At 49.1% G+C, this 10,147-nt stretch overlaps 1 protein-coding gene across 2 annotated transcripts in view; it reads left to right on the forward strand.

The window, feature by feature from the left end:
* Nucleotides 1–630: 630 nt before the first annotated feature.
* adarb1b (adenosine deaminase RNA specific B1b) overlaps nucleotides 631–10,147 on the forward strand; it is a 14,441-nt gene continuing 4,924 nt past the window's right edge. Inside the window, exons 1-6 of one of the 2 annotated variants that reach the window (XM_068729556.1) lie at nucleotides 631–833; nucleotides 3,603–4,528; nucleotides 5,892–6,006; nucleotides 6,957–7,125; nucleotides 7,262–7,407; nucleotides 7,937–8,105. In XM_068729556.1, coding sequence (XP_068585657.1) covers nucleotides 725–833; nucleotides 3,603–4,528; nucleotides 5,892–6,006; nucleotides 6,957–7,125; nucleotides 7,262–7,407; nucleotides 7,937–8,105 — 1,634 coding nt within the window. In that variant the 5' untranslated portion in view covers nucleotides 631–724. Of the gene's footprint in view, nucleotides 834–1,388; nucleotides 4,529–5,891; nucleotides 6,007–6,956; nucleotides 7,126–7,261; nucleotides 7,408–7,936; nucleotides 8,106–10,147 lie in introns of those variants that run through there. The other variant, XM_068729557.1, reaches the window with a different exon arrangement.

The following is a 10,147-nucleotide window of genomic DNA, read 5'->3' on the forward strand; positions in this document are numbered from 1 at the left end:
TTAAAGAGGTCCGTGTTGACGGATGTGGCGTTGACCCTGCTGGCATTTCACATCCGGAGAGAGACGACCAAGTGGACCTTGCTGCCCCCGTTCATTGTTGACTCACTGAGAGCTTCAAGAGGCTGACAAAGAAGGGTTTCTGCATGTTTCTCTTTCTTAATGAGCCACTCATTTGCTGCTTTGGATCCAACCACACACGCAAAATGGCAAAACGGAGCCGGTGCCAGAAGAAGTGGGTCGAAACAAACTGGTGCAGCGTTGGTTGTCTGTGTGCAGTTGGCAGCAGGAGCGCAAATCTCAGGTTGAGGGAAATCATTTGATTCTGTTAGTGTGAAAAATATTGCTTAATGGAGCTTTAATCGCACTCTCCACCTTGGGATAAACCGTGTGTGTGTGTGTGTGTGTGTGTGTGTGTGTGTGTGTGTGTGTGTGTGTGTGTGTGTGTGTGTGTGTGTGTGTGTGTGTGTGTGTGTGTGTGTGAGAGAGTTGAGGTCTAATCGGAGGGATATTAAAGTCACAATAGACTGCTCCTGCTATTAAGGCCTGTCAGCCCCGGCCTCCTCTCACCTTGATGTCTCTGAATATTTATATTCATCACAGACTACTCGCATGCCGCAATATGTGCATTCCTCTGTGTGTGTGTGTGTGTGTGTGTGTGTGTGTGTGTGTGATTGATGGTCACTGTGGCCACTCGAGGTCTCTGAATGTGCTCGTGTCCCTGCTCATGCGCTCCACCTTCATGTCCTCTGATCCTCCAGGTGCAGCGGGGGCGAGGCTGCTCTCGGGTCAGAACAAGCCGGCGGCCATGGACGTGGACGAGGAGGAGAACATGAGTGAGTTCCACTTCTCCGTCTCCATGGCCTCACTTCCAGATGTCCGTCTGTGTTTGTGTTTCCCTCCCGTCTGTCTGCCCGCACCTCTCCCTCGTATGCCTCCTTTGACGTGTAATCAGCGTTTATTATTATATATGATATATCACAGAATAAAGTCACAAGCAATACCAATGCAACCCTAACACCGGACATACTAATGCTTCTGAAACACGTTGCCCCTCCACGAGCATGATGGCAGCCACCATTAGTCCTCACCTGAACCAAGACACCGAGCCGTGCACTCACACACACACACACACAGCTGATTATACAGACACTTTTTTAGGGAGGAAGCAATCATTCCATCTGAGAGGCTTCGGGGTCATGTTCCAGATTGCCTCTGTCTCCGCTTCTCTCTTCACAAAGTCCTCTCCACTCCAGCTCATTGAAAGTTAATTAGACGTTTCAGTAACTGAGCCTTCAGAAGGCACGGAGAGGCATGATTGAGTGTGTGTGTGTGTGTCCCCCCCCCCCCCCACACACACACACACACACACACACACACACACACACACACACACACACACACACCTTAGTGATTCTGCACTCGCGTTCAAAGAGCGCTTCACCCGCAGTACAAATGAAGCGCTCCTGTTGCGGTGTCACACTCTGTCTCTGCTCCGGTGTTCTGCGCTGAGTCAAATACACAGCGCAGCCTCTGAAGCCTCTTTCTTACCTTTCTGCTGCCAGTCATGAATCTATATTTGAAGATAAAACACAGTCCACACACACAAGCCTATTGCCTTTAACACCGAGGGAACACCAGGAAAACATGAAAGAATCTTTGGCTTTCATGTGACAACCTTCTGCGATTCTTGAAATTCTTTAATCGCACAAATCATTCCAGATCAAAAAGCCAACAAACAAGCGGCGCTGAGAATGAAGACTGTTCTCTTCTGCGTTATCTGGTTCATGCAACCCTAACAGGGAATGTAGACTCTGACAGATCCCTGCCATATGGGATGCTTTGTCTTCGCATCACTAATGGATGCTGATTACACACTGGCATGAAAACCAACACAACCGTGTGTGTGTGTGTGTGTGTGTGTGTGTGTGTGTGTGTGTGTGTGTGTGTGTGTGTGTGTGTGTGTGTGTGTGTGTGTGTGTGTGTGTGTGTGTGTGTGCCATAACTCATTGCACGTGTCATGGCTGCTGCTCTGATGTGGAGTACTGCTGGATATCCATCGTCCTGCAAAACGTTATTCTATAAAATGAGCTTTCTGGAATTTGAACCCTGCAGAAAAAGTTTAAATGTGATGAATGAGACAATTTGAACCCGAGAGAGGGAGCTCCAGTTGTTATTTCACTGTGTTTGTCTGTGCAGCATGCTAGAGTTCTCACTGTGTTTTTAAATAGAACTGTTTTAAGAGAGGTATTCACCATATTTAAGCATATTTTGCATTAAATTCAATGGAGATCTGCAGTAGCTGAAGGCTCTGTGCATTCAATCCTCTGCAGAGAAACGTAACGAGCAACAGCGCTGCATGCTGTGTTTTTAAGAACAGTCCTCCTTTAACTTAACGTTCACTCGCCTCGTGCCGCAGCGTCTGTGTGGCTAAAGGTCGTTGGCTGAGATTGCGTCAGCGCTCTGATCTGGTTGTTTCGTCTTGGCTACGATCGTGCGTCGCTGTCTCTCCTTTTCCTGTTTGTTTGTAGAATGCACGCACACACCAGGACATGTTGCATGTTCTCTGTGCAGATATTGCTCGTAAATTGAAGGATATGCAGTTTGTGTTCTTGATCTTAGAGTAAGTGTCTTTTTGTTTTTGTCAGTATGCAGATGGTAACGGCATGCCGGTCCACTTTGCAACCTAAAACACTGTGTTCTCTGACAAGCTCCACGGGGGGGATCTCAGAGGCGCAGGCTCTTATGAATGGCACCTCATTACAAAACAGATTTTGAATTCAGAGTTTCCTCATTTTGAACACAACAGTCATTCTTTTCCAAATCTTATGAAAAAAGGGGCACACAGCATTTGAACCTCCCACCGGTGTCACCAGTCAAGACGTTAGGATCCTGCAGTAGGTGGAGTCTTCTCCTTCCGCCTCTTTGATGTATCCTCCTGTTTGCCTGGTCCTCAGCTCCTCCCCCTGCACTCCTCCCCTGCACCCCCTCAACCCAAACCTACAACCCCACTCATGCACACTGCGGCCTCTCTTTCTCCTGAGTACCGCAAGGAGTAACCTATCAAGCCTTTGCTGAAGGATGTTATAAATGAAAATTTTTGCCAATATTCCATCCACTTTGCTAACTGGATACGGTGATATGTGTTCCCCATAGGGTGTAGCTCAGGACACTTAACGTCGACCTAATTCCTCTGTAGGCACTCGAGCTATTACAAATTGATAGAGTGACGAGGAACAGCTCTGTTGTGCGTGTGTGCTTCTTTGTTGAGTGTTGATGTGTTTGAGACCTGAGAAGAGTACAGTAGTTAAATACGTCTCCCACTGTACCCCGACCATCAGGATAACAAGCCTTCATAAGTGTACCTGTATGCCCCCACACTGGACTCTTTAACAACAGAATAGACTGATGGTGTTCTATTTGTAGTAATATCCAGAGTCCACAGGTTAACATGTTCAATCAAATTAAAGACCGCTTCTCTTACTTTCATAAAGGAACACAAATCATTGGTTCAGTTCCAAAGAGTGATAAAGGAATCTATAAATTTTGCATTTACAAGATCCTGCAACGAAGGCGTTGTAAGTTACTCTTTCTGGGCACCGCAGGTTCGAGCAGCACCGATGTTAAGGAAAACCGAAACCTGGACAACGTGTCCTGCAAAGACGGGATGGGAGTGGCTGAACAGCTCCCCAATGGAAGCGGCCTGGGCAGTCGAAAGCGCCCCTTAGAGGAGGGCAGCAATGGGCACACGCACTCCAAGTTCCGGGCCAAGAAGCGCAAGAAAACGCCGGGTCCGGTCCTGCCCAAGAACGCTCTGATGCAGCTGAACGAAATCAAACCGGGTCTACAGTACAAACTGCTGTCTCAGACGGGACCAGTCCACGCACCGGTTTTTGTCATGACCGTGGAGGTCAATGGACAGATGTTCGAGGGCATGGGCCCGACTAAGAAGAAGGCGAAGCTGAATGCGGCGGAGAAAGCGCTGCGTTCCTTCGTTCAGTTCCCCAACGCCTCTGAGGCGCACCTGGCCATGGGTCGAACGCTGACGGTGAACACGGACTTTACATCCGACCAAGCCGACTTCCCAGACATGCTCTTCAACGGCTTCGAGACCCCGGCCGCACCCGAAGAGTCCTTCTATCTAGGCTCCAATGGTAGCAACTCCTTGAACTCACTCGGGGAGTACCCGCTGCCCACGCCGCCCGGCAGCAACCTCGTCCAGGCCCCGCTGCCCCCTTCGTCGACGTTCAGCTCGCCCTCCAGTGGCAAAAACCCAGTCATGATCCTCAATGAGCTCAGGCCAGGCCTCAAATATGACTTTGTCTCAGAGAGCGGCGAGAGCCACGCAAAGAATTTTGTGATGTCAGTAACGGTGGACGCACAGACGTTTGAAGGCTCAGGGCGCAACAAGAAGCTGGCTAAAGCCCGGGCAGCGCAGGCGGCGCTCTCGGCTCTCTTCAACATGCAGCTAGACCAGACGCCGTCCCGGCAACCCATACCGAGAGAGGGACTGCAGCTTCACCTACCCCAGGTAAGATGTCTCTTTCTCTCTGTGTAGATCGCCATGCGTGTAGAGAGCCTCACCGCATTAGAAGAGAAACTCAAGCGTTTCATGCATTCTCTCAAGATGTTCAACAAGTGGAACCAAACCATCCACCTCATGCTGTCGTCTAGTGCATTGAAAAAGGTCGTTTAAGAGTAGAGAGTAGAGAGTTTTTAGAGGTGCAGGGTGACGTAAACACATAACTCTACACGTTTGATCCAGCTCAGGGTCCGGTCCATGTCTCACTCCTCCGGTCATTCTTCATCTCGGTAAAACACAAAAGATTTCAGAGGAGTTACACCCCAAGAATGAATGGCTGATCAGATTAAATCATGAAAGTATGATTTGGTCATTTACTTCTGAGTGATGTGACAAAAGATGTGACCAGAAGTAAGCAGGAGAGTTTCGTTGTGTAACATTGAAGCCTCACTCTCCTCAGGACAAAGAGGTCCGTCTGTAGACTGTAGAGATGACAGAGTGTGGACAGAGACGTCGAGGCTAATCAGCACACACACACACACACTGTCACCAGTGTGTGTGTGTGTGAGAGTAAAGAGAGAAGCACACACACACAGTGTGTGTGTGTGTGTGCTTCTCTCTTTACTCACTCTCTCCACTTGTCAACTGATTTATTCGAACCCCATTTTAACGATTGAGCCCCCCCACTAATTGCTCCATTAATTCTCTGTCGCTCTGTATTTAATTTCCATCTGGCGAGGAACTAATGGGGACAAATGGTTGACGTTTCAAAAGAGAAGAAACATGTTAACTTCTGTTGAGTATTTTCTGTTTTGTTGAAGCTCAAAACATAAAAGTCATCAAAACAATCGGTGTTGTTTTACTCGCTCCTGAAGGGAAACACTATTTTGGACACCAGTGTTTTTTTGTCTGAGTGATCGGTGCTCCCAGACGCCTCAGAGAAGTCACACTGGACTATCTCTTTAAGACGTGGCCGTCTGGCCGTCATCTCTCCTCTTGGTTGTCGTCATCATGTTACCATCACATCTCGTTAGAGGAGGCGGCTGTTCAAAGAACAACAGACGAGCGGTTCGGACCGGAGCTTTGTAAACCTCGTGGAATGCCGACGAACACTTTGTTCACATCTGTCGCTCGGCGGTTTACTTAAGGGAGATGGTGAATTCTAACTGTCATGCCAAACTCACTCAGCGATGCTTGAGAGAGGGTGAGGTGGACCTCAGGGGCTCAGCCCAGTGTCAACGCTCCGCCGCTTGTTTTAGAGCCGAGTGAGAACTGTGACAGGTACGGCGTGCTCCAGAGGAAGACGACATCAGACGCACTGTAAACTGACTGTGTGTGTGTGTGTGTGTGTGTGTGTGTGTGTGTGATCCAGGTCCTGGCTGATGCAGTGTCTCGTCTGGTGGTGGATAAGTTCAGTGAGCTGACAGAGAACTTCACCTCCCCCCACGCTCGACGGAAAGTGCTCGCAGGAGTCGTCATGACAACAGGTATGTTAGTTGTTGTTGTTGTTGTTGTTGTTTTGTGCTTAGAAAACACGGATCTGACACGCTGCTCAGAGAGAAGCTGAGAAACACAGTTTAAAGTAAAAAATGAACAGAAACGATGCTCAATATATACGACGAGCTTATGAAACATGATGCATTGTTATAGAAGAGACAACCCAACAGCTTATGAAGTAGTAAAGATCTCCTCCAGACATCTTTCATGTGTTTGTTCATTTAGTTTTACTTTAAGCTGGTAAAGCAGGCTGTAAGTCAGGCCTGATGTTGCCCTACACAATGATCCAGTCTGTCCCACACTGTGAGACGTTCAGCTTTATTCATGTAACACTGGTGTCCTCAATGTGTCCCGTCGTTGACGGAGTCCGGTCTGCTCACTTCAGTGTGGCAGCAGAGTGCGTTCACAACAAACAAAGTGGTCTGTCTGAAGCAATCCTGCATCTGCTTCGTGTGCGTTGACATGAAAAGTGACGTCACGGTCGATGTCGTGTCTGTGTCCATCTCTTCTCTCCGCTTGCTCACAAACGAGTGTGTGGATTAGAATCACAGACTCTGCCTTCCAGTACGCCTGAAGCCGATGTCCTATTAAGATATTCAGATAACGAGTCATAATAGATTGTAGGTGAATTTGTACAACCCTGTCGGTCAAAGTGACGGACAGTGAGACCGACCACCGCTCAGCCCGTCTGAAGCCCTCTCCACACTGTCAGTCTCTGGACCACACACAGGTACATGTGAGCGTTCAGGTGAGCGCAGAGAGAGGCTCCCCCTCCAGCAGGTGAACGAGGGCACTCTGGAGGGTTAGACGAGGACAATAGGTAAACGATCGCCTCCTGTCCTCCGGGCCATTCAGACTCCACTCAGACCGGTGGCATATGTACAGCGTGTACTTTAAGAGAGCGTCGACCGATGACTTTCTTCACCTTCACCCCCGACAGGGACGGACGTGAAGGAGGCGCAGGTCATCTGTGTCTCCACGGGAACCAAATGCATCAACGGGGAGTACATGAGCGACCGCGGCCTGGCACTCAACGACTGCCACGCCGAGATCATCGCCCGGCGCTCGCTCATCAGGTACCTCTACGGCCAGCTGGAGTTCTTCCTCAGGTCAGTGCAGCCGTAGATGTGTTTAGCTGATCCGATCGCACGTCTTTAGACGCTCCGTTCCTTCATCTGAAGTCCAGTTGAATATGAGCTGCTACGCCGTTCTGTTAACTCGATTAACTCTTTTTCACAACCGCAGCAAGGAGGACCACCACAAGTCGATATTCGTGCCGTGTGACAAGGGGGGCTACAGGTTAAAGGACAACGTTCAGTTCCACCTCTACATCAGCACCTCGCCCTGCGGAGACGCCCGGATCTTCTCCCCACACGAGGCCGGGGTTGAAGGTACGACTCTCCTCCTGAGCCTGTTTGTTATATTTGATTATGTGTTTCATTCAGCTTGTAGCTTTTCCTCTCTTATGCTTCGTTTCATTTAATTAGAATTTTACCCCGAATCCAAATCCGCGTTACCGGCGCGTTTAAACAAGGCTCTGGTAATTAGAGCTTTTTGTCGCTCGCCGTCTGTCTCTATCAGTCGTCCTCCTGCTCACACACTCACTCTGTCTGTGTGATTAACCTCCCTCTTACTCCTGTCAAAGTGTTTTCTGTTGCACATGGCAGGCTTAATAGAAAACAGCCACATTCAATTAGTCGCTGAATAGATGGCGCCTGCTGGCTGAACAGTGGAAAACATTGATAACATAATAATAAATAATAGGCCTCGCTTTTGACGAAGCCATTTTTCCATCTGTCCTTTCTTGGCGTCTCTTTTTTTGTAGATATTTGCACATTGATGGGGATCCAAACATGTCTATCAATCCTCTGATTCCTTCCTCAGCTGTGAGCTTTCATGTGTCTCTCTCTTCCCCCGCAGACCAAGGAGACAGACATCCCAACCGGAAAGCCCGGGGCCAGTTAAGAACCAAGATCGAGTCGGGGGAGGGAACCATCCCTGTGAGGTCCAGCAACACCATCCAGACCTGGGACGGGGTGCTGCAGGGGGAGAGGCTACTCACCATGTCCTGCAGCGACAAGATCGCAAGGTGATTTGTCTCAAACTGAGGACAATCAGAGCGCTTACAAAGTGTGTCTGCAGACGCTGTCATTAACGTTCTAATGATGTGTTTAGAACCAGCAGCTCTAGCTTTGTTGTTCTTCCTTGTCTTAGGTCGTACGTTAATTAGGTTTCCTGCCGAGAGTTAGACGAGAAGATCGATGCCACTCTTGTGTCTGTGCGCTAAATGTGAAGCTAAAGCCAGCAGCCAGTTAGCTTAGCTTAGCATAAAGACTGGAAACAATCCACCTCCCCACCCCTTTAACGTTTATTGTTTAACACATTTAATCTGCACCAAAGAATCTTGGCAAGAATTCCGAAGAGCAGATTTCCCAAATTCCCAAAAAAATTCTTTAATCAGAATGTTGCTTGATATGCTACGTCATCGTCAGCCCTATGGTTCCACGATGCTCTTGTTGTTATTCTCATGCGTGTCATTCACTCACGCTGTGATGGACTGCATTATGTCCCAGCTTTGTCACTTCAAGTCCGTCGTTTCCTCCGGGGAGCGTCGGGGACCGTGAGCTGATGGATCCTCAGATCATAGCGTCTTTAGTCTCTGTCCATGTTCAAGGCAACACTGTGCTCCCTAGTGATGAACGATGAAACTTCTCCATAACTCTTCTCTGGAGCCCTCTCTCCTCCTCCTCCTCCTCCTCCTCCTCCTCCTCCTCCTCCTCCTCCTTCCAGGATGGTAGTACTTTGCCTGAGCGTGCGGAGTGATTGAACGTCGGGTATTTGATTGGGGGAAGATGTGGACCGGCAGCGGATGCTGTTTGCTCTGCGCTGGTGTAGAGGTTCAGATCTCGTGGGGCTGGCCCGAGTGGAGCGATCCAAGTCAGGAGAGGGCGAGACGGGCTGCACACCTTACATTCAGTAAGGTCTGACCAAGCTTTACTTAGATAACCAGGAACAACCTCAGATATCTTTTTAAAGTTAGTGTAGAGCATCAGAACCCTTCTGCACTTTAGAGGAGGGACGCAGAGCGTATCTCTGTGAGGTAAAAGACGAGCGTTCTCCGCCTCCGTCCTCTCGTGACACAGCTGTTAACCAGGTGAGGAACCTGCCGCCCACCTGCTCCTGTCCCCCGCCTGACTGATTGTTAGCCGGGGGGCTGCTATTTAATACAGCGAGCGAGCGGTGCTCTTTGACCCTAACGTTCCCTCCTGACACAGTGTGTTCTCTCTCCTCTCGTGTTCCTTCGATTACACGCTCAGCCCCGAGCGCTGCTCTGCTCTCTGCTGCTCAGTGAGCTCATTAGAACGAGCTGCAGAGCTCTACAGGGATGTTTCTGTCCCCCCCCCACCTCTAACTGTCATTATACAGCTGAGTGTGTGTGTGTGTGTGTGTGTGTGTGTGTGTGTGTGTGTGAGTGTGTGTGTGTGTGTGTGTGTGTGTGTGTGTGTGTATGTGTGCGTGCGAGTGTGTGTGTGTATGCGTGAGTGCGTGCGTGCGTGCGTGTGTGTGTGTGTGTGTGTGTTTGTGTCTGTGCGTGTGTGTGTGCGTGTGTGTGTGTGTGTGCGTGTGTGTGTGCGTGTGTGTGCACAGAGCATGATATTGAATGATATAACAACAGAGATGTTTGACGGGAATGAAATTGAATGCCTCCAAAAACATAACTCACAATGTGTGTGTGTGTGTGTGTGTGTGTGTGTGTGTGTGTGTGTGTGTGTGTGTGTGTGTGTGTGTGTGTGTTACTGTCTGACTGTGCTGAATGTGTGCTTTACTGCTCGCAGCTATGAATTCTGAGATTGCATTATCTCTCACACACACACACACACACACACAGGGAGAGTTGCATATGGAGACGGCGGTACCTCTTGAGTGGCCCGGGGTCTTATTCTTGCATATTCCTCATTGTTCTGGTCCGTGTTGGTGAGTGAACTCTCTCTCCAGCAGTCTGCTGAAGACAAAGGAAGAAGAAGAGCTCGTCATCCTCAGTGTCTCGCTGTGTGAATGTTTAGAAGCTAATCAATATGTATCTTAATATCAACAAATCCAACACAAAGACCAACACCGTTATAGTTATAG

This window comes from Cebidichthys violaceus, unplaced genomic scaffold (assembly GCF_023349555.1).
Source record: "Cebidichthys violaceus isolate CVI_PGR_0920_01 unplaced genomic scaffold, fCebVio1.0.p SCAF_461, whole genome shotgun sequence".
Lineage (NCBI taxonomy): Eukaryota > Metazoa > Chordata > Actinopteri > Perciformes > Stichaeidae > Cebidichthys > Cebidichthys violaceus.